The sequence below is a fragment of the Hydra viridissima genome, unplaced genomic scaffold, assembly GCF_058129835.1.
Source record: "Hydra viridissima isolate aposymbiotic clone 2 unplaced genomic scaffold, HvirCarnegie_v1 scaffold_2, whole genome shotgun sequence".
NCBI classification, from domain to species: Eukaryota; Metazoa; Cnidaria; class Hydrozoa; order Anthoathecata; family Hydridae; genus Hydra; species Hydra viridissima.
The window spans coordinates 22,690,851-22,715,522 of NW_028324301.1; the positions used below are offsets into that span (position 1 = coordinate 22,690,851).

At 28.1% G+C, this 24,672-nt stretch overlaps 3 protein-coding genes across 6 annotated transcripts; 2 read left to right on the plus strand and 1 right to left on the minus strand.

Annotated features, from left to right (window-relative positions):
- The first annotated feature begins 3,159 nt into the window (after window positions 1-3,159).
- LOC145188438 (tyrosine-protein kinase SRK2-like) lies at window positions 3,160-15,627 on the plus strand. Of its 2 annotated transcripts, none has more exons than XM_090078465.1 (7): window positions 3,160-3,419; window positions 8,874-8,997; window positions 11,702-11,999; window positions 12,260-12,740; window positions 12,963-13,156; window positions 13,291-13,672; window positions 14,686-15,627. In XM_090078465.1, the coding sequence occupies exons 3-6, from the start codon at window positions 11,748-11,750 to the stop codon at window positions 13,480-13,482; spliced, it is 1,119 nt and encodes a 372-aa protein (XP_089934591.1). In that variant the 5' UTR covers window positions 3,160-3,419; window positions 8,874-8,997; window positions 11,702-11,747; the 3' UTR covers window positions 13,483-13,672; window positions 14,686-15,627. The 2 variants fall into 2 exon arrangements, with proteins under 2 accessions (XP_089934591.1, XP_089934590.1); XM_090078464.1 differs by lacking the exon at window positions 3,160-3,419 and adding an exon at window positions 4,730-5,052.
- On the minus strand, window positions 14,126-17,968 carry LOC145188454 (neuronal acetylcholine receptor subunit alpha-9-like). The gene is made up of 7 exons (XM_090078466.1): window positions 17,707-17,968; window positions 17,299-17,447; window positions 16,583-16,627; window positions 16,326-16,435; window positions 16,091-16,168; window positions 15,174-15,392; window positions 14,126-15,083 (listed from the first exon to the last, which is right to left on the minus strand). Exons 1-7 carry the CDS (start codon window positions 17,753-17,755, stop codon window positions 14,345-14,347), a joined length of 1,389 nt encoding a protein of 462 aa, XP_089934592.1. The 5' UTR covers window positions 17,756-17,968; the 3' UTR covers window positions 14,126-14,344.
- LOC145188422 (neuronal acetylcholine receptor subunit alpha-3-like) lies at window positions 17,366-22,261 on the plus strand. 3 transcript variants are annotated; one of them, XM_090078461.1, is made up of 7 exons: window positions 17,366-17,501; window positions 18,246-18,362; window positions 18,634-18,959; window positions 19,085-19,129; window positions 19,583-19,692; window positions 20,606-20,905; window positions 21,190-22,261. In XM_090078461.1, the coding sequence occupies exons 2-7, from the start codon at window positions 18,281-18,283 to the stop codon at window positions 21,962-21,964; spliced, it is 1,638 nt and encodes a 545-aa protein (XP_089934587.1). In that variant the 5' UTR covers window positions 17,366-17,501; window positions 18,246-18,280; the 3' UTR covers window positions 21,965-22,261. The 3 variants fall into 3 exon arrangements, with proteins under 3 accessions (XP_089934587.1, XP_089934589.1, XP_089934588.1); XM_090078463.1 differs by lacking the exon at window positions 17,366-17,501 and having other exon boundaries at window positions 18,179-18,362; window positions 20,606-20,757; window positions 21,190-21,345; XM_090078462.1 differs by lacking the exon at window positions 17,366-17,501 and having other exon boundaries at window positions 18,333-18,469.
- Window positions 22,262-24,672: the final 2,411 nt, after the last annotated feature.

The window sequence follows — 24,672 nt, forward strand, 5'->3', positions numbered from 1 at the left end:
TAATATAACGCTTCCTATTTTTTTATTTGTTGATGTACGTGTTTCCTATTTAAACCTTCAGACAAGTTCTGTGACTAAAATGGGACTACTTTTGGTAACTTACATACTAATGCTACGCACATTCTACAGCCTTTGGATGTTGCAATGTTTCGCACATTTAAGGAAAATTGGAAGCAACATGTTCATGAATGGTGCAGCATTCATTTAGATGACCCCATCTTGAAGAAAAAAAATTTTAGTGGAAGAAAGAAGTAGTGGATAAGCATGTTACTCATGGCCAACGGTTTCCGCCATTGGGGACTCAATTCCTGGGATCCAACCGTACCTACAGTTTCAGGATATAAAAATGACATTGCTGTGCAGAATGCTATGCAGAATTACAACTTACATTCAGTTATGAAATATGTTAAGCAGAGATTCCAATTCTTGAATGAGAGTATGGCGAATCGGAATTATTTTAGCAATCTACAGTTGATTGGGAATGGGATTCTTTAGCAGATCACTTTTATTGTTGTGAATGAAAATTGAAGAGTTAGAACTTAAGAGGCTTAACACTAAATCTAAACAAATAGTTTTGAATGACAGCACCCGTTTTGAAGAGGGTGAGGACATTGCAGGACCATTGAATGTATTACCTCCTATTGTTGAAGGTAATGAAGATACCACAATCGCAGGACCATCACATGTGCTGTCTCCAAATGTTGAAGGCAAGGAAAATACCTCAATTGAAGGACAGTCAATAAAGCCATCTCCGTTTTAAAAATATAAGAAGAAAAAACTAAAAGAAATAATCCCCTCTTTAGTGTCTGGGGAAATTGGCTGACTGTATTTCTGATTCAGACGCATCTATTTCCTTCCCTGAGCTTAGTGATGGTAAAGATTCTGACTACTATAAAGATTCTTCAGGTGAAGATACAATTACCTGGAAAAGGATGACTTTGTAATTGTAGAGAATGAAGGCAGCCATTTTCCAATGAAAATAGTGCAAGTTGTGGCTGATTGCCATGAGGTAGCCACAATGGTTAAGAGTGACATTTCTTTTAATCGGTGGCCAGATAAGGAAGATAAGCTTGTATATATAAGGAAACATGAAAAGTGCAAAAAGAAAAATCAGCTATCGAAACTTGTGTTCTCGACGTGAGTCATACATTATACCAGAAATGAACGTTTATTCATCATTTCATTTGTGATAAAATGTTATATTTGTGTTGCATTACTTCAAAAATATTCAATATGTCATTGAAATGTTATATTCACTGAAAAAAATTTTAAATGTTATTACTGCTTTCATTTTTCCATTCCTAATAGTTCATTTCGTGTGTGTGTGTATGTGTGTGTGTGCGTGCGCGCGCGTTATGTTAAATGAGATTGAAATTCATCGGCAGATTTTAGATTTCATCAAAAAAAATTTTCTCATTTAAAAGTTACGGTACATGAAACTATTTCAGGGGGTAAATGTGGTAGTTTTAAACTTTACATGGTCATAAATCTTAAACAAAAAGAACTTTTTTTAAAAAATAATGAATTTCGATCTAATTTATAGAACAAAAAAAAATTGATAGAACAAAAAAAATTTTGATTTCAGGAGACGTAGTTTTTGGAAGTGGGCAATTAGAAATAGGAGCGATTTTAGTTTAGCTAAAATTACCCTCATTCTTTGTAAGTCATCCTCATTCAATACAAGTACCAACATACTAGAAGTTTAAATATGTCTCATGCCTCTTAATTAACTGTCTTGAACAATTTCTGGGCCTCATTTTTTTAAATTCAATTTTGTAGAATACTTTTTCTTTAGGTGTTTATTTTACAAAAAACCAAGTAAGTGAGAGCTATTCTTCATTACTTTTCCAATTTTCTCATGAATTACGTTCAACCCTTGGTGTTCTAAATTTTCAATTTAGGTTCTTCTTTTTCAAGATCATTTTCGTAGTTTCTAAAGAAAACAAACTCTCCTATATTCTTCATCAATCTCATAGCATCTTCTGATTTTATATTATTTGAATCTAGGTCCAAACAAAAACACTTAACTTGAGCATCATAAATCAAGTAATCTTGAGCATCATAAATCATGTAATCTTGATAATTCAGTAAGATAAAATTAACTGTAGTTGAATCTTTTTATCTCTTAAGACCATGATTTTGAAACAAACATGTGCTCAAAAGATAATTGATATTGAAAGTGTGATAAAAATATGTATGATAAATGTTTGATAAATATATATACGATAAATATGTGATATACTATCACGTGTAGCCACATGTTTCAGTTAATTAGCCCAAAGTTTATGGAAAAAAATGTATAAATAACAACAACTTTCATTTCCGAAAATAAAGATATAAAAAAAAACAACTTTAACATAGTTAATGAAATGGAAATATCTACCAATACTCAACTAACCGAAATTATTTTCGATCAGAAATGTAAACAATTCCTCAGGGAAACGTGAGAAATTCAAAACTCAGTTGAGAAATTTATAAAACAGCGATAACAATCTGTCAATAAATCAAAAGACAAATATAAAATAGCCACAACCCTCCTTTGAAGAGGTTGTAACATTTTGTGACAGTTTGAAATATTTGATTGTAACCAAAAAAAACACTATGCTACAAATTCCATTATTAATTAAAAAACATGGTGAATATTCATTCGTGTGGAAATTTCGATAACGTGGAATCTCAAAGACTGAACTATAAAACAGCAAAACAAAATGGCAATACTTTTACATTATAAAGTAATTACAATTTTATTAAACCATCTTTGTATTATTATTCTGATCAGTGGTTTAAACCTACAGAGATGACATTTCAATCAGGAAATTTTTAAAAAAATACTGATATAATATACCACCCATGTTACAAGGGCTCTAATGAAATTTTTGGTATAAAATACGTAAGTAGAAAAGAAGCACTGTGGATAAGGTGAAAATGACAGCTAAAGTTGACACAGCTATTATCCGAGGTACTTTTATTACTTGTACAGGTATATTGCGTAGCATGCTAACATGCTAATTGATATAAAAATGTTGCAAAATCTCATCTACTAATTAAAAGAATCTTTTTCTTTTTTTTGTACTTTTAAGACTGGCTAGTTATTAATGCGCTTAATTGAATAATAAAAGGAAATAATTCATTCAAAGTTGCGAAAGGAATATCCTTTTCGATGTTCGATCTTTTCATAAATTTAACAAACGGAGGTAAATTTCTAAATGAAATCACCTGATTCTTCAAGAAAAATAAAAGTGTTTAAGCAATTATTAGAAACTTAAAAAATAACGTGAAATAGATGCGGCAATGACAGAACAGAACTCTCAATATCATGGACAACAAGTATAGTGATACAAGTAACCCACACAGTTTATTACACGGATGGTGCTTTGAGATGGTTTGATGGTTGGAGGCTGTGTTAACTTCTGGAAGAGGTAACTTGATGTCTATCAAAAATATTATGGTCCATTTTAGTTACTTATATATACTGAAAAAAATTATGAAATAAAGTACCATAAAATTGAGATACGAATACAATTTTCTGACAAAGCAAAAATCTCAAGTATACCTCAAGAGTTTTCTATTATTGGTTGTTTATAACTACCTGAAACAGTTAAATTCACCATCCAAGTTATCTTACTTTTAAACCTAATTAATTTTTATAATATGAACTTGAACATAGAATTTTAAAATCCATAAAAATTATACAGGATTTGAAAAATACTCTCTTAACTGAATGCTCTTCCAATCAGATATTACAGATGTTACCAAGAATCATGTCTACTCTATACCAAATATTAGCAAAAGTTAATAAAAAAAAAAAAAAAGGGAACCCACATAATACTAAATTCATATTAGTATCAATATAAAAATTTATTTACTTTACATCATTCATGTCTTCATGCATTTATCAAATTGAACTAAAACATTTCAAAACTTAGTTTTAAAAGTTTAATTCCTAAAAAGGCATAAAAAAACTTGTATGTATATATATATATATATATATATATATATATATATATATATATATATATATATATATATATATATATATATATTTATAATATTTATTTGTGTGTGTGTACATTTGCATATATTTTTGTATATGTATGTATATATAAGTGTGTGTGTATATATATCAGGGTGGTCAGTGGTCCTTGAAATCCTTGAAATCCTGGAATAGTCCTGAATATTTATAGGTCCTGGAAAAGTCCTGGAAAAACACCCCTTTTTACAAAAAATCCTGGAACTTTTTTTTATACAGTTATATATTCTGTTTATTAGGAAAGCAAAAAAATGGAATACTGTATATTCCGTTTTCTTGTTTTCATCTTTTACAAAGTTTTTAAAAAAAAAGTTATATATATATATATATATATATATATATATATATATATATATATATATATATATATATATATATATATATATATATATATATATATATATATATATATATATATATATATATTAAATTTTTTATATATATCTTTAAATGAGTTTGAAAAAACTTTACATAAATATATGTATGTATGAATGATTTATATGCGTATTCAATTATAAATATTTAGTTGTTTCGTTCTAGGACAATATATTTTGCATTTACTGATCCTTTTTATTGTTGAGAAAAAATCAATATATCCTTGAATAACCCAAAAGTTCCTTGAAAAATCCTGGAAATATCCTGGAATTTAAAATTTACTTTTAGCTGGCCACCCTGTATATGTATATATAAATTTATATTTATATCTAAATGAAAGTAAAGTTATATTTCTTTAACAGATAAGTTATGAAAATAAACTAAAATGTAGCCATCTCCTTTTGAAATGGGAAATTGTTTTAATACTGAAACAAAAAAACCAGAAGGGAGTTCAAAACCATATATAAATTCAGTTGCTTTACCAAATAATCCAGCCAGACTAATAAGCGCAACTCCTACTGGAACTTCTCAAACTCGAAGCGGTTCATTGCCCCCAACACCTCCATTCCCTGATAATAATGCTAAAGTTGTTGTGGCTCTTTATGATTATGATGCAAGATCAGATGATGACTTAGCATTTACAAAAGGTATGCTACATATTATACAAAAAAGTTTGAGTAAGTTTAATAAGTTTTGTATTGTTAGCAGCTATCTGTTTGAACTTCAATTCTACAAAATTCTTTTGGATTTATAATGAAAGTATTATTAATTTAAATTTGGATTACAATATAATAACATTTGTGTTTGACTTTTTTTTTTGCTTCAATTAAACATTTCAAAGTGGAAGTTGCTTCAATTAAACATTTCAAAGTGGAAGTTGCTTCAATTAAACATTTCAAAGTGGAAGTTGCTTCAATTAAACATTTTAAGTTGCAAGTTGCTTCAATTAGAGAACTTTCAAATCAGCAATCTTGTACATAAATTTAAACTGGTCCATCAAGATATAAATCTAAAAATGTTTACAAGTTTCTAATCTGTCCATGAAGAGGATATCAATGTAATTTTTCATGAAAAATTGCCATGAAAACTACATTGCATTTCTTTTTAAATGGACAGATTTACATTATCAAGTTAGATTCAATTCTACAACTATCAAATTATTAAAATTTAATAGAAGATATCAAATTTCTATAAAGCATCAAACTTAGCACATGACATGTTTTGAAAAATTTTAAAACATAATATTGCCGTCCATTACTTTAAAGATATCATACCTTGTATTTAAAGAAACAGATACAAAAGCTGTTAAGGTTTTTTGGTTTTTATTAAGTTTTTTTAACTTTTGATTAAACCTCATTTTATGTCTAACCATACTTTACAATATAGTTTTACAAAAAAACTTGGTTCCATGACAATAGTAGTAGGGTGAAGAGTATCTTAGAAACGGCCTACTACTACTGCTGCTACTGCTGCTGCTACTACTATGACTACTACTGCTACCACAACAACAACAACAACAACTAATACTACTACTACTACTACTACTACTTATTATTATTATTATTATTATTATTATTATTATTATTATTATTATTATTATTATTATTATTATTATTATTATTATTATTATTATTATTATTATTATTATTATTATTATTATTATTATTATTATTATTATTATTATTATTATTATTATTATTATTATTATTATTATTATTATTATTATTATTATTATTATTATTATTATTATTATTATTATTATTATTATTATTATTACTATCATTATTATTATTATTATTATTATTATTATTATTATTATTATTATTATTATTATTATTATTATTATTATTATTATCATCATCATTATTATTATTATTATTATTATTATTATCATCATCATTATTATTATTATTATTATTATTATTATTATTATTATTATTATTATTATTATTATTATTATTATTATACAGTATCTATCAAGGAATCGACATATTCCAACTTCTAATCAGAAAAGGTTCATTCCAACAAGAGAAAAGAATATTTAAAATTTTGTATCAAATTGTTTTATAGATAAATATTTTATAGATAAAATATTTTATAGATAAAATATTTTATAGATAAAATATTTTATAGATAAAATATTTTATAGATAAAATATTTGAAAAATAAACCAGCTGCAGGAAAAATTTACATTTGTGAAAGAAATTTCTCTGCAGATTCTATAGAATTAACAAGTATCTAATTAATTTAAAAGAAAATACTACTATTATTACAAAGTTTAATATAAATCAATGTATTTCAAACTAAGTATTGTATTATATAATAAAGTTTGGCAGTCAGAGAATCACTCGCATAGTAAGAATATTAACAAAGTAAAGACCTTTCTTAGTTGAATTAATTTGTTGTGTTTTGGGCCTTTTTTTTAGTATTTAGAAGATCTTTGAAGTTATTTCCAGTACCTACTTAAGACTGAACTAAAAGTATCTTATTGTACAATTTAACTAGAGAAATGATGAACATTATGTCTATTATCTTATGTCTATGTTTTCTTATCCTGTCAAATCTTTATAATTGGCAAAAAAAAAAAAAAAACTCACACTTACCATTAACAATCAAAGACAAAAGTGGATTAATTAATTAATTTTTTGATTGAAAGTTTTGTAAAAAGTCTTTGAAAGCATAACTTTCCTAAGAATAGTGCTGGATGCAAAAAATAAATACCTGTTAATGTTTTAAGATAATATTTTTACTAATCTTTTCAATACCATTATATCTTTCTATAAGTAATAGATTTTTTTTCAACAACTTTTTAAAAAATGAACTTATTTGTGCAGTGCTCATATTAGATGTATAACATATAATTATAAATATTTTAAAATCACATAATATAGTTAAAGTTTGGATAAAATTCAGTAAATCTTAATGTTTTGCAAGGTTTTAAATTTAAAAATTTTCCCAGGTTTCCTCTAAATAATAGAAGTTTATTTACCCTGGTGTCTTGCAGCATTTTGTAGTACTTATGCTGAAACCATTAAGTTTTAATGGGTGTATTTATAACTGTGTTTTGAATATTTAAGCTGCAGTACTTAGTGAGTGCAAACATTGAATCCAAGTTGCTTGTCTGGCTTGGATTTCCTGAAAGGAGATTCAAAGGATTATTTTGCTCACAATCAATCTTTATGAATAAAGTTTTGTATCAAAAAAATTTATCAGCAAAAGCTAATAATCTGCCAAACTTACTTGAATGTTTTCTAATGAAAAAGGGGCATCTTAAAAAGAATGGTCTACACAAAAGGCTGGCAAGCAAAAATCTCTGAAAATCTTGACCTTGTAAAATAGCTTTAAAAAACCGCCTTCAATTTGGAAAATTGTGAAGAATTTGTGTCATAAAAAAATTTTTGTATTATTATATATAGTAAACAATAAAAAACGCTAATGAAAAAATGAAGTGTTTTTTTTTTAAAGTTTCTTTTTAATTTTGGGTAAAAAAAATAAAGGAATTATCCCTTTTTGAACTCTGCAAAAAAAAAAAGAAAAATTCTGTTTTTTGAATTAAGTAGCTGACAAACAAAATTTTAAGATGTAAGTTTAACAAGTTTGCTACATAGGGTTTTTTGTTCAGTTGTGTCATTAATAGTATTTATTAGAGATGGGAAACGAACCAAACCTGAACTGAACGAACCGAACTAGAACCTTATTTACGACAGAACCGAACCGAACCCGAGCTTTAGTTGTTACCAAACCGAACCGAACCCAAACTTTAAAACTGTTGGGAACGAACCAAATTAAACCAACTATCCTTACCCTAACCAAGCCAAATTCGTTTGAAAATTTTGCAATTCGCACATCACTACAATACATAACATAATACATAACAATACATAACCTAATATGTAACATATCGCAAGTTTAGAATTATTTTGTTCTATCTCTCATTTTAAGTGTTGGGAGAAAATGAGTTAGTAATTTTAGTAAGTAATAATTACATTTAAAATATATTTTATTTTTTAAATTTCTGTCTAAATAATTTGTTTATATCAAAGTTATTTAAAGCATAAGTTATTATTTCTTTAAAAACTAAGCTAAAATTTTGACAGTAGGCTACTTGAGCTACCATTATCTGTGTTCAGAAAGTTACTGCTTTAATGTTTTGTGCACTTTAACTGCAGCTATTTGCAACTGCATTGTTTTTTGAACTTTTGAAATTGCAGTATAAAAGCATTGCAAATTATTTCAAATTATTTGCAATGATTTAACTACTTGACATAACTTTAATTTATTTTTGTTTTATCATTGCAAATGTAAAGCTGTGTAACTAATAAAAAAACAGTTGTGTTGATACCGAACTGAACCGAACCCAAGCTGTGCTTAAGACCGAACCGAACTCGAACATTAGATATAACCGAACCAAACCCAAACTTTAAAAAAAGAGTTTGATTCCCATCTCTAGTATTTATTCTTTCTTTAGGTGATTTACTTGAAGTGAGAGAAGAGGCAGCAGATTGGTGGTATGCTCGCTCTAGGAAAAATGGAAAGAAGGGTTACATTCCTTGCAACTATGTTGCTCCGATACAAACTTTAGAGGCTGAATTGTAATAACTTTTTTTTGTTAATTTTTTTAAAAATTACTTTTTATTCTTTTTTATTTAACAAAATTATAACCATTTTAAATATTATTTTTAAGTTTAATAATTTATATGGTTACTTAGCTAAAAAAAGTAGAATTAGTATATAAAAAGATAATATATAAAACATCTTTGTATTAAAATATAAAGATGCTTTATATATTATCTGTCAATAAAGTTGTAACAGAGACCCACATCACACTTCATACACTGATGTCTTGTCTCAGCTATTTGATTTTTTGCAGAATGTAAATCCATGTTGGATTTTTCTCAGGAAAATGATGCTTAATTAGTTGAATAGGTGTGGGAATAAAAAGGCTACAACATTTTTTCTCTCTACAGTCTGATGATTTCAATGAGTTCATCTGTTTTTTTTTTCAATAAATTTTTAGAACAGTAACATTGCTCAAGTTAAGTTAGTTACATATTCTATTTACATTAAAAGACCTGTTACTAAACGCATAAATATTTTCTTTTTTTCTAACCTGCATCAGTAACATTAACCATTTTGTTAGAAACCAGTAATTTAACATAAACCCTTTTTATCTTCTCAAACTTATTGCTATGTCAAATAGTGTTATTTTTTCACCAACTTTTTTTCACTAATTTTTGTCTTATTTCTTTGTTAAACTTCTTCTGATTACTTTTTAATGATTTAATAGTCTGAAGTACTCTTGAGCAACATTTTGCTAAGTTCATATGATGATTACAATTTATCTGTGTGTAAGAAGAAGTCTTTCCAAGCCAAGTAACCAAAAGCATTCAATCTGTCTTTGTTTTCCTAATAGTTTGCTGGGTCTTTACATTCCAATTGGTACTTGTGAAACAACTAATTTAAAAAATGAGCTGTTTTGTTTGAAATTATTCTAACAGATAAAAATCTGTTTTTTTCTTCACTTTTAGAGGTTAATAATTTTTAAGCGGGTTTTTTTCTTATTTTTTCCAAGCTAGTTGGTACTCTTTGGATAATTTCAGGTGAATGAAAAAATTTAAAATCTGATTTTTAACCTTTTTCCTTAATGGTTAGTTAAAATTTTCTTCTCTAAATTGTAGATGTTTTTAATTTTGAAGAGCTTGTTCTTAAAAACTCATTTTCAAAATGCAGCATCTACCAAATAAATTCAGGTTATTAGATTTTCTTTTCTTTATTCAAATGTTTTGAGTAATCAAACTTTGCCCTGTCAAGATTTTATAAAATGTCTCCAATTTAAAAGGTTTGTTCTATTAGCTTTTTTTTTTCTCATTTCAGTTTTTTTAAACAAGATGTTCATAAACCTAGTTAAAAGAATATAAACGCCATTATTTACAAAATGATAATAATTTGGTGGCTGTAACAAGTTGACAAGGTCCAGTTAGTACTTTACCAATGCAATAAGGTGAAGGTTCAGATGTACTTCTCATAATTACCTTAAGAGCATAAAAAAATTTTACTTTAAATTCTGAAAATCCAATTTGCTTCAATCAACAATATCCAGCAGTTTGCAAGGTTTACTCAATTACAAATATTATGCTTGAGTTTTTAGTAAATAACGTGGTAATTTAAATTCTTTGCAATTTTTTTTTACGTATTTTTTCTAAGACTTTTGAGTTTCAAAAAGATGCACATCATTTTTTTTTTTTTTTTTTTTTTTTTTTTTTTGTGTCTGAAAAGTGAGATTTATGGATTTATCTATCTATGAATGAACCCCCCCCCCCCCCCCCCACTTGTTTTTTTTGACTTTTTAGATAAAACAATTAGGTTGATACGTACAAAAAACTTCAAGCAAGATTATTGATTCAATCATGGGTAATTAACCTTTTAAATTGGAGGCATGACTTTTTTAAAATCTTGGCATGGGCAATTTTTGATGGCTTAAAACTTTTGAATAAATTTGAGTTTCTAACCAGTTTCTACCTGAATTTATAAAGAATGTTTATCAGTATGAGAAAATCAACATCCAATTTGTAGCATTTTAAAATCTAATTTTTGTGTTCTAAATTTTTAGAGTATTTGATACTTTAGGTACAAGTAACTGTTCATTTTTTCAATATCATTTTTATTAAAAGTCATTAAAATAAAAGGTTTGATTTAAAGTATCAGTAAAAAGTGCTGATTTGCATTAAAGGCCAAATGCATCGATTAGATTAACAAAAGATATTTAACCTTTATTATAGTAACAATTGTACCTGGTTAATATGTATAAATATATTAGATGTAATAAGAAAAGTTTGAATAAACAACATCAGTCATAAAACACAGTCACCAAAAACACAGTTGTGTCTGGTGGTCACTAACATCAGGTACATAAATAAAAAGATTGAAAAAAAAAAAAATTTGAAAAGTATTAGGATATTAGTGTACTAAAAATTTTTCATGTTCTATTTTTTACTCACATCCAATTATTTGATTAGAAAATAAATAGTAGCAAAAACATAAAGAAGTGTGTGCAAATTTCCAGTGAAGAAAAATTGAAGTTGCAGAATGAAAATAAAATAAAATCTTATGACAAAAGTTGGATATAAAAATTTTTTTTCTTCAAAAATTTTTTAATAATTTTTTAACAAATATAGTGTATGACACCCTGTAAGTGCATCTCTTTTTCATGAAAACCTTAGTAATCTTTTTTGGTATGTGCACTGTAATTTTTTTAAACTCATAATATTATTTGTGATCACTAAATTTCTTTTTCAGATGGTATTTTGGAGATATTAAGCGTCAAGATGCTGAAAAACTATTAATGCAAGCTGAAAATCAGCATGGTGCATTCTTGATACGAAAAAGTGAAGTTAGAAATGACCAGTGCATAAATTGGTTTGCCTTGTCTCTTCGTGATGGAGATAAAGTTCGCCATTATCGTATCAAGACTTCTGATAGTGAGAAGTTTTTCATTTCACCTTCACAAGAGTTTAGTACCTTAAATGAACTTGTATTTTTTTATAAGCAATTCTCTAACAACTTGATGATAAAATTGATGGAGCCATGTAGAAAGGTAAAGATGGGTCTTTTTTCTTTTTTATGGTACTATAGCTGAATTTAAAAACAAAGTTAAGAATCCAATAAAGTTTTAAAATCTAATAAAATTTTAAAATCCAATAAAGTTTTAAAGTTTTAAAATCCAATAAAATTTTAGTTTGTCGTGTGTGCTAGGTCTCATTAAGCATTTCATTATAAAACCATACACCAGAACAAAGTATTTGATTTCATGCTTAAAAGTTATGGTTGAAAGATTTTATGACCATTTTCTTTTAGGAAAAGGCCCAAATTTATGATTTATCTCATAAAGACAAATGGGAAATACCTAGAGGTTCGTTAGTATTTTATAATCGTGTGGGCTCAGGTCAATTTGGTGAAGTGTTTAAAGGAGTATGGAATAATACTACTTCTGTTGCTATCAAGTCATTGAAACCAGGGTCCATGGATAAAGAACAATTTCTAGCAGAAGCTAATATTATGAAAAAGTTAAGACATCCAAAACTTATTCAGCTGTATGCTGTTGTTACTGTTGATGAACCTATCCTTATTGTAACTGAACTTATGAGTAAAGGTTCTTTACTTGATTTTTTACGACATGGAGAAGGTTCAAAATTGCAGTTTCAAGAACTAGTTGACATATGTGCAGAAGTTGCCCAAGGAATGGCATTCTTGGAATTGAAAAACTACATTCACCGAGATCTAGCTGCACGAAATATTCTTGTTGGCGAGCATAACATTGTCAGAATTGCAGATTTTGGTAAAACGATTCTTTAGTAGACTTTTATATTTTCCTACTAAAATAAATTGTAAAAAAAGTTGCTTTAATCATGTAAAAATGTTAACTAAAGTTTTCTGCTTCTTAAAGGTTTTATCTTTGCTTAAAATCAAAACTTTTTTTTTTTATCATTTCTCTAAATTCTCCCCTGAATCACTAATTTTAGTGGATTTTATTTCGATTAGATTTTTTTAAAAACATTAGGATTATCGCGTTGTATTGTTGATGGTGAATATAATGCTCTTCAAGGATCTCGTTTTCCTATAAAATGGACTGCACCAGAATCTTGTTCGTATAATCGTTTTACAACAAAATCAGATGTCTGGTCCTTTGGTATTCTAATGTATGAAGTTGTAACATATGGAAAAACACCATATGCAGCTATGACTAATCTTGAAGTAAGTTCTGTTTTCGTTAAAAGCAATATTTGCTATGTCATGATTTGTTTTACACCCGTTGTTATGTAAAAGATGTCATCTTTATTTCATTAAAAATTGTTTTTAAAAAAGTTATTGAGTTCGTTTTTTTAAAGGTACTTCGGAGTGTCGAACAGGGGTACCGTTTGCCTAGACCTAACACATGTCCGTTAGATTTTTATAACTTAATGCTAAGTACGTGGAACTTTAATCCTGACGAAAGACCTACATTTGAGACGTTGCAATGGACCTTAGAAGATTGGTTCCAAGAAAATAGGCAGTATTTAGATGACAACGTTATGCAATAAAGAAATTGTCTCGTGCTTTATATCTTTGGTTTAAAATAATTCTGAATTCTTTTTTTCTTTTTTTTTCTGTTTTTATGTTGAACAAAATGTGTGGCTTGGCTTTGAGTCGGAAAGAAACACTGCAGCTCTACAAGTTGTTTATCGGATGTTCATGACTTTTTTTACATTTTCTCGATGTATTACGAAACAGGCAAGATTAATTTTTATTAATTTATATATTTTTAAGTAATATTAATATATTGTATTGTTTTATTAAGTAATTCAAGGTATTTTTTTAATTTTTTTTTAATAATTTATGTAAAAATGAACACGAAAGCTAATTTTCGTTGAATGAAAAAGTTTCAAGCCTTAACCATAGTGACATTTCATTTTTTTAAAATCTATTTATGGAGCGAAATAACTCTTTAGGGAACAACCTATTTTAATGTCGTGAAATCCTTTTTTTTTTTCTATTTTGACAGTGCTTTGTTTTAAAGCTTTTTAATTTCTAAATAATGTTTTTATATTAGAAATTTTTTATAGATTCAAATTATTTTTATCTTTCACAGAAAGATTGCCCGTTATTAAACTCTTATTTTTTGCGTTCAAGAATTTATATTGTAATAATGAGATTAAATTTTGAGATTTAATATAAATTTTCCTACAGATGATAAGTTTTGGACTTATTTAATAGAATTTTATACAAGTTTTTTACTATACAAATGTGTGACGAATGTAGGATAATACCAAACCCTCGATTACTCAAATTTCCATTTTTTCGATTCCTTTGATTCTACGTCTTTCAACTAATTTTTATTTATTGAGCCAAAACTTTAATGATACAGACAATTGAGAATATTTGATTGGTGTTTTTTTGACGAATTTATTTGAAAGATCCTTCTACTTTCATTTGATAGCGGTAACCTTTTATAAATAAAATTACGGAAGTTGTCAAGAAACTCAAACCAAATGTAATTAAACATAAACGATCCACAGTTTTTGCTATACAAGTCCAGAACTTTTCAAAACATCTCAACTCCGTTTTTTGCGTTGATCGGTCAACTAATATATCAATGTCTGAACTCAGTCTATTCGTTTCATAATTTTTCTCGCACTTTTTAATTTTGTTTTTATGGTGTTTTTTTTTGAATTTAGCTAAAAGGTTTTTTTTGCAATTTATTTCTTGACTTTCTTCATCATGATGTTTTGTTGATTTCTGCATAGTATGATTAACACCCACTAATGGGCCAATGCAAGAAAAAGCCAGTAGACGTAACCATTTTGGAACTGGCTTCTGCCGACGCAAGTTAATTGAAACAACATTAAAGAGTAGTGTTGTTGAAAGCAGTCCCATATACAACATTAAGGACTTGGTAATAAGTGGTGATACGTCTGAGTTAATAGGGGTGCTATCTGATACCAACATGCATAAGAAGGTAAGGGATAGGAAAGACTCAATTACCAAACTTATTCTTTGTCCGGTTAAAAGAGGCAGTGCAAAAGTAAGAACTCCTGAAAACGTCATGACTGTGCTCGGAATTATCACGTTGATTAGAAAGAAAGCTGGCTGGCGATGCAAGTGAATTGTAAACACGATGTTCGGGTACGGAGTTTGACAACAGCTAAAAAAAGAATTCAAAAGTATTTTTCTTTCCTGTAACATAAAACCTGAACATAGTTTGCATTGAAAGAACTTTCAAAGTTATCTTTACCTATATTTAACAACCTCCTTAACAGCCATAGCGCTCAACAGCACAAACTCTGTGCTGTTTAAGTAATATCTCAAATCAGCAGAGCTATTGCTCTGAAATAAGTCGATTTGATACCCATCAAATGTCCAACTTCCGAAACGAAGAATACAATTCTGATTGTCAAACGGAAAGTATGTCGTGTCTATATTACAGCTGCTTCTAATAATTGCAGGAGCATACCTAGTAAAGTGTGAAATTATAAAATGCGAATAGTTTGACGATGTTAGTTAGAAAACTTTATACTTTAGGAAACTTTATATTGTTGCTGTTGATATTGTATTACTGCATTCAATATTTCATTTTGAAAACTTGAAAAATTCGTATACATTATAAAATGATAGCAAAAAAAAAAAGATATGGTAGCATATCTTCACATTTTTACACCCTGCTCACCAAAATTATACAAATTGTTTAACAACTTATTTTATTTTTTTCGGATTTTACCCTGGCATTGAAGTTAGGCTAAACAATCTTCCAGTTTTGAAGTTAGGCTAAACAATCTTCCAGTTTTGAAGTTAGGCTAAACAAGTTTTCAAGTTTTGTGGCAGATTGTGACGTTTGTGAAATGTTGATGGTAACGTGGTAATGCAGCAAAGTAATTGTTTAAAGCTGCAAATGAAAAACTGAGTTTTGAATTGAGTTTTTTACAAGCTTTTGTAATCATCTAATCACTAAAAACAGCTTTCGCTTTTAAGAAGTTATCAGTTTCTGGTCAGTATTGTTAATAATAATAATATTAGTAATATATAATAATAATTCCTCTTTTTTTTTGGAGAAGTAAAACTTTAGATAAATTAAATTTTGCCAAAAGATAAAAAAATCTTCCATTTAAAGTTTAAAAAAATTTTCAGCTCAAAGTAAAACAAAATGAAACTTACCAAGAATGTAGACCGTCGTGTCTCATAATAACTTTGGTTTTAAAATGATACATGGCGCCACCGATGCCATCACTCGCACTAAAAAAAATTCAGTGCAAGCGTAATGTTTTGAAGGCAGCTTGCATAAAGATGATGAAATTAGCCTTAATGAATGAAGAATAAAACGTTGATGACGAGGATTGCGATGAATTTATGGATGTTGACGATACATTTATGATATACATTATCAAGTTACCTATTATACAAAACAATATCAGGCAACCAGATTTTATCTGGATCAATGTTAACCACATCAATACCGTTAAATTCCTTTGGATTCCAAACTAAATGCTGATTATACCATTTCTAAAGTTTATTTAGAGAAAACAAAAGCAAGTAAAAAAAAGCGCAAATGTTTGAAAGAAGTGATTGAAGTTTAAAAAATTTTTTATTTTCTCAAATGTTTGATGAACGTTAAAAACATTAAAAAGTCAGTTTTTTTAGCATAAATACCTGTCCGACCCACACGTTGCTGATCAACGTTTGTTCTCGATCATTCTTAACAAATAGAAAAATATTTTTAAAAGTATTAATAATTACAATAACGTTTACAGATTTTTAATTAATTTAACAATTTTACATTTAATAAGTGCAATCATAAATTTGAAAACTAATATTTTAAAAAGTGGAATTCGTCAACTCATTTTATCTTCTTTACATTAAGCATAAAGCAATTCATTTATGACTAAAAAGACATTTGAAGATAAAACATGTCGATACGGTTTGATGCCTTTCTCATCTACTACCACCAAAAAAGCGATTGTATCGTATACTATTAAGGAAAAAGTTACTTTAAAGTGTTTTTTAGCTGATGGAGAACTTTTCAATCCAAATAAAAAAAGTTTTATACTCTGAATGATCAATTTCCAAGTGCGTTTTAAAATTTAGATATCTAAATATATGTGCATTGAAAAACGTTATCGTACTATTGCAGGAAGGTTTAATGAAAAATTTATCAAGAACTGAGTCCAACTGGGTTATAAACATTTGAAGTAATATCTAAGATGATTTTTTTTTTTTTTTTTTAAGTTTTCAATGAACACTAAATGAATTGATTTTGAGCGATTTAAATATCCATAAAACCTTTGGTTTATAATTTTTATTTTCATTTTTTTTTTTTAAAGAAACTCAAACGTGTAATATAAAAAAAAACAAATATAGCAGCTTACCAACTTAACAACTTGCACGTATGCCAGATCAAACGTCAAATTTAATGGTTCAGATTTACTTAGTGTCGGTCGCACTTCTTTATTATAACGAGAGAATAGATGGTTTAAAAGTTTTGTTTCGTCGTTTGTTCCATGATCACCATCTACAACTGAAAATGTTAATTAATACATATTTGTACAACAAAAACTGACGATCTGTACAGGTATTGATCAATATGTTTGTAAGATTGTTATTTGAGGAGGAAGGGTGGTATTTAATAGTAACACGCATATTAGTACCCTAAAATGGGTCAGAAAAAACTATTTTAAGGTGCTCATGTGCGTAGTAGCATTGTTATACTAATGTCCAATTTGCAAAAATTCAGAAAAGGGGAGAAGTTTGATAAAAAAAATCACGTTTCAACTTACCTCTCAAAACTACATAAAATAGACAGACGAAACAAAACTTGGGTAACATAAGCAATTTGTAACACCAAGGCAAATAGTTTTTATTTTATTTAAGGAAATGAAGTTTACGTGACATGAAGTAATATACGCGTGTGAATAGTTTCAGATTCAAAAAATTGAAGCAGGTTCTTCAATGAGTAAATGAGTAAATCTCTTTTTTGTTCAATCAAATCTTTTGTGCCTTAACTTATCTCATACAAATTACACATATAAATGAAAATTCAAAAAAAGAAAAAGCTCCAATGGCTTTTATTACGAAGTGATTATTAATGAATGAATCTCGAACTCAAGACAGAGAAATTCTTCGTGCAAAGGATAGTCTTTAGTAATTTTAAAGCAATCTCTTACCATAATAAAATAAAAACAAAGATTTTAGTAGTTGTAATTACTAAAAAAAAAAATTATATATTTACTTTTTATGAATTAATTAATATTAAAATTTATATTCTGTTTCATTTTTTAAACCCGTATTCTCTTTTATGCAAGTTTTTATTATCAAGGTTTATTGGTGTTTTTTACATCACAACAATTTAACATGGTGTCAATGAATTCTTTGAAATCTGGAATAAGTTTTAAACTTAAAGTTTATATCTTATGGATGAGCGTCTCAATGATAGGTAAAAGATAAAACTTACAAATATAAGCTCTTTTAGCATCATTACTCTTTTATGTATGACATTGATTAATAAGATTATCATTGATAAATAAGATTAACAATTTCAGGGTAAGAAACTTTAAATCAACTCTTTTTCCCTTTTTTTTTAAATTAGACAAAAACAGAAAAAAAAAAAAAAAAAAAAAGCAAAAAAACAACTACAACAACAACAACTAAAAAAACACACAAAATAAATTTACACAGTTAAAAATGTAACTTTTTTTTTTATATAGGAACTTTGGAAACGAAGAACACAAGACCAAATAGAGGAGGAAGCAGGGGTATCGATGGAGTTAATAGCAATGATCAAAATAGCAAATTATCTTTAAACAACCGAATTTCTGATCGAAAAACTGGTACTCAAGGAAATCAACAAACCTCTTTTAATTTTACTCAGAACAATAACTCAGGTGAAAATCTGATTGATGACGATGAGCTAAGGTTAGTCAATCTCTTATTTAACGTCAATGGTTATAATAAAGATGTCAGACCAGTCACGAATAAAGAGGAAATAGTTCAAGTCGTCTTTGATTTGGCATATACACAGCTGCTTGATTTGGTAAGTTAGTCCCATAATAGAATCTGAATAGGTAGAGCACAAAACAAAAAAAACTATTTTTATTAGCATTGTAATATCACCTGGCCAGTATTTTGTCTAATTCAGAATGATCTGATTTTCTATAGGATGAAAAAAATCAAGTACTTGTCAGTAATGTTTGGGTTCGAATGGTAATTTCAGTACTTTTCAATTTGCTTATAAATACCTAAAAAAATTATATTTAAAAATTTATTTAAGGACTATATATATATATATATACATATATATATATATATATATATATATATATATATATATATATATATATATATATATATATATATATATATATATATATATATATATATATATATATATATATATATATATCGAATCGTAGAAGAGACATTTAAAGCATGAGCTCTCCAATTCTTTTTCTCTTTTTTTTTTTATAAATTCTTACATTTTCTTTTACTTTCAATGTAAATATCAATAAATGCAAAAAAAAAAAACAAAAAACAAAAACTACCAAATGAAAACGTGAAAAAGTGTAAGTTTTTTGTTATAATTCTCAAAGATAGTATCCTCACACCGACTTCAAACTCCAACGTAACATTACATTTATAAAGTGTTTGTATGTTAAGGAATGGTATAACGAACTATTAAAGTGGAACAGTGAAGATTTTGGTGGGATAGAAACAATCAATATAGATTCTTCGAGAATTTGGATTCCGGACGTTGCACTCCAAAACAAGTAATTTACTTTTGTTAATGGAAAAATAGCAACTAAATTTTTTTTATTTTACACAAAGAAGTGGCTTAAAAGCAGCGAGAAAACTTAAATATGTAGGGCTGAAAACATTTGCGGAGAAAAGTAATGTGAAATGGCAGTTTTTATTTCAATGACGTTCATACTAAACATTCTTTTCTATAAACGTATCATTATGCAAAAAACAAATAGAATTGTAATAAAACAAAGATCTTTTGGTTAACTTTGGTCTGCCTGTTCATCACAAAATTTATCTGTCAAAGTGGCATCATACCGCTGCCACATTGTCACCAGACGTTAAAAGAGAAAGATTTTAAATTGAAGATTTTGAAATTATTACGCTTTTTTAAGACTCCGTGTTATCAAAGCTGGAAAAATGTTTTGTTAATTTTGCTAATTATATTGTAATAAAAAAAAACTTGATGTAAAAGCAAATCGAATTAATTGATTGCATAATAAGATTTCTTTTACGGCTCAAAGTGAGTTTTTATAATCGACTAAAAAAAAAGCAAATCACGCAACAAAAGGATTTTATTGCTAATTCGCTTAAAAGTTAAAAAAAAAAAAATAGTTTGCTGTAATCGTCATACACGTTAAACTTTATTTTCTAAATTTATAACAGAATAAACCAAAAGTAAAACAAAATTTCATTCATCAAGCATCATGATCAAAATTTCATTCATCGGGGCAGATGATATTTTTTTTCTTCTTTGAACTTTAAAAAAAAAAAGTTTTCCTTCTAATAAAGTTCTTTTTTTTTTCAATTCTATTTATGAATTCAGTTGCATACTAGGTGTTTGAATTAATATGAACAATATATAAATAAATCTTGATTTTATTGTTTTCATATTAATAAAAGTAAACAAAAACAGTTGTTATTATTTTTGTCGATCTTTAGTGCTGAAGAATCTCTCGGCGCCGGTCAAATGGATTTATACAAGACGAAAGTCATTTTAAAAAAAACCGGAGAAAATAAGTTTTACGCTCCAACAATACTCCGGAGTCGTTGCGAAATTAATGTGGAATACTTCCCTTTTGACGATCAAAAATGTAAGCTCTCGTTTTTAAGTTTGAGTTATGATAAGACGAGATTGAACATAACAAATAAAACCAGCCAAGCTGATAGGATATTTTACCTTGAAAGTGCAGAGTTTAACTTACTTTCCGCAAAAGTAGACGTTCAAGAGTTTTATCACGGGTGAGTAAGTTGTAAATCAACAAAACATTTGAATCATCAATCCAATTTATTTTTAAAAGTTACAGTTCGCGCGCACGCGTATACACTTCATTACGCATACGTGAATCGCATGTTAATAGTATAATATACACAAACACATACACAAACACATACACAAACACATACACAAACACAAACACATACAGCTACAACGATATAATAGTATAAAATTCTGAATTCTAGATTAAATTAAACTAAAAGCAAGATTGCTTAGGGTATATATTTATGCATGGCTCGTTTTTCAGCGATTGTGAGGCACCATTCATGAACGTGGTATATACAATTCATATTCAAAGGAAGACTTTATTTTATTTTAACAACTTGATTGGACCTTGTTTCTTGATTACAATTTTATGCTTATTCACATTTCTTATGCCTCCAGAAACAGGTGAACGTGTCACTTTAGTCATAACTACCTTCCTAGCAATGACGGTTATCATGCTCTCAATTGATGAGAAGACACCGCATACTTCTAAAGTAACTCCTCTTATCGGAAAATTCTTTATTTCGTCGATGGTGATCATAGGTTTATCATTGATAGCAACGTGTGTGGTGTTGAATTTGCACGAATGTAAGCATTCACCAAATATTGTTCCTCGATTTTTAAGAATCGTATTTTTGGATTACTTAGCGCCATTTTTGCACGTGGGATTTGATAAAGATTTGCTATCATCAAAGAACTTAATATCATCAAAGAAGATTCTTCGAAACGAAAAGCTCCCCAACATCGGTAAAGCTCAAGTAAATGGACACGCCACAAACGTGCAATCATCACACAGAGCACAAACATGGAATCCAGTTACGCCCCACCAACGTAGTACTGCTTCTATACCGAAAGAAATTTTGAAAGGGATAGGAGTACTCGCGGACAGAGCAAAGCAGCGTAACGAAGAGGAACGCGCCGGAGAGGAATGGGAGACAATAGCAAAGATATTTGATCGGTTATTTTTTATCATTTTCTTTATTACTATTGTGATGTCAGCGACATTTATTTATTCAAATCGAACCAGATTGGAATAAGATGTTCACCTGAAGTACAATTTGAATTTCGTAAGATTTTTTATAATTTATGCTGATGCTGCTTTTTTTATTAATGAACACATTAACGCGTGGTATATGGTTAGACTGGCTAGATGGGCTGGCATCCTCTTTCAAGACAAACTTTTCTTACAGCAATGTTTGACATTTTATTGTGCAAAATAAAATTTAATTTTAATATGAGCTGTGGCTTTAAGAAACTTTTATTGTGTAAATTTTAGAGATGAATGGAGAAAACTGACCTTGTACAATTTGAAAATGCAAACTACTCAACGTTGGTAACTGATTTTAGTATGTTCAAGAAACATATTTAAAGTTTTATTTTTTTTGGGTGAAGAGGGATGGATTGTGCTTATCTTCGTGGCGACGAAAAGAAGTCGGGCATTATTAAGCCCGTTAAGCATACATTATATTTAGGTTGCATTCCACTTATATTGCATCCATTTACACTACAAAGAGTTTAACACGCATTTATAAAGCAACTGACACAAACATTTCTAATTCTAGAATTTGAGTACTAAATCAACACCTTTAATACCCTAATATTGAACAGTGATGCTCATGTGATAGCAGCGAACGTTGATTGTAGAAGGGATGAGACTAGGCTCTGGCTTCGTCAAAGCTGCTCAATCAAAAAGAGCAGCTTCAGAAGGATGTGCTATAGAAGCAAGATTTTCAACCTGTTGAAAAACAGGTTCAAATTCTTGCTTCTATAGCACATCCTTCAAAAGAATTTTAACCTGTTGAAGTCAGAAAGAAATTCTTTTCAATAGGTCGAAAGAATTTCAACCTGTTGAAGAACATATTGTTTCAAATAAAAACGAAGAATTTTAGTATCTGAATTTAAAGACTGGAATGTTTGGATTTATAACGATAACTGGGTGTTATTTTAAAATTCTGTCTATTTCAAAAACTAGCGTTTCGACAATTTTATTTAGAGCAATAATTAATACAATTATAAATTGGATGAAATTTGGAAATGAAAATTAAGACTTGAATTAAAGCTATTTATTTGTATAATTTCTTCGTTGCTTTTTAAGTCAAAGTACGCACCAAAACAAGTTGTCTAAAGAAACCCTCAACTGTTTATGAGCCCAAAGACAAACAGTAATCAAAAAATAATTGTAAAATATTTTTTTCATATAATCACTAATAGTTATATATACAAACTCTTTTTGCTATTAGCTTCTGCTAACATTTAACTTTTTAGATAAAAGTTATAAAAAACAGAATGCCAAAAAAACTTTTCTGGGAAAGGGTCTCTTATATTTTCCACAATATCTGCGAAGAACTGGTTTCATTAAAAGCGAATAAATCATTGGGAAATCATCGTTAAGAAATTAACGACATTCAAATATTTTATTTTACTTTAAATCATCAATTGTATTATTTTTGACGCGTTACTCAGGAAAGTGACGCGTTACTCAGGAAAGTAACAAATGAAAATTCCTAAAAACCTTGAGTTTCAAAAATCATATTGGCAAAGAGTTACTTAAGGTTAGAGGTTTAAGCTCGCTTGAATCAAAAAGAACAGATTTTTTTGATGTTATTGAAAAAGATAGAATACTGATCAGAAATTTTCCTTAATTTTGTTCTTTAATGGAATTCTTGTATTCTTACGTAAGTGAGAAAACAAGCAAGAACACAAGGAACTATCTTCTCGCATGCTTGTGTTCTAATGTTCAAATCTTCTCGTTTACTCGTGTTCTAATGTTCCAATCTTTTCGCTTACTCGTGTTGTAATTATCTTCGACTAATGAGTTCAAAAAAACAGCTTTATCGAAGAATTTGTAAAAATTGAAAATTTAAAATATTTTTGAAGTATTTAAAGAAGAGAAATTTGATAAAGAAATTTTAATCGAACAGATTGAAAGTAATCGAACTTAAAATGCAAATAAAACATTTCCCATTTGCTTCAATCATAATCTGCCCGAACAGAGGACGCTCTCTCAAACTTTTTGCGAATGAGAAAAACGTTGCTTTCGATTTATTCTCAACTGTTAAATGAACGATGTTCATTTTTGCAAACAGATGTAAGAAAATTGACAGAAGATCTTATTCAAGAAATTTACTTCGTTTGCAAGAACCGATTAATGTTCTAAGTGGAATATTTACTGATGCAAAGTTGTGACACGCTACTGGACTTATAGCTTTAGACTTTATGCCGGAACCGAGTCTGGTAAAATCCTAAATACAGGATATTAATGACTTGAAGCAAAGGATTCGTAGTGCCATTGCCATTATTGATGGACCTATGGTACAGCGAACCTGCCAAGAAAAAAGTACCGACTTGATGCCCTTTGTGCAACTAATGGTATCCATATAGAGGTCTGTTGAATAGAGTTAAAAAACTCAAACAAACAGTTGTTAAAATTAAATAAAATCAAACAAAAACTGCTGTTGTAGGAAATTTTTCAAATTGTAAAGAGACTTTGTGGGCATTCTGTATACTTGAGTTTTTAAATAAATTCTTTTAAAGGTTTTTAACTCATATGAATTTTAAACTAAAATGTAAAATCAAGATAGGATAACATGTAATTTTATTAAGATTATGTGAGATTATTTTAAATTATGATTTAAACTATGATTTAAGGTGGTACATCCCCATTAATTTTGAAATTTTTTAGAAAAAATCAATTTTTTGAAAATTGGTTTTTTAAATTCAAAATTTTTCATAGAACAATATTATT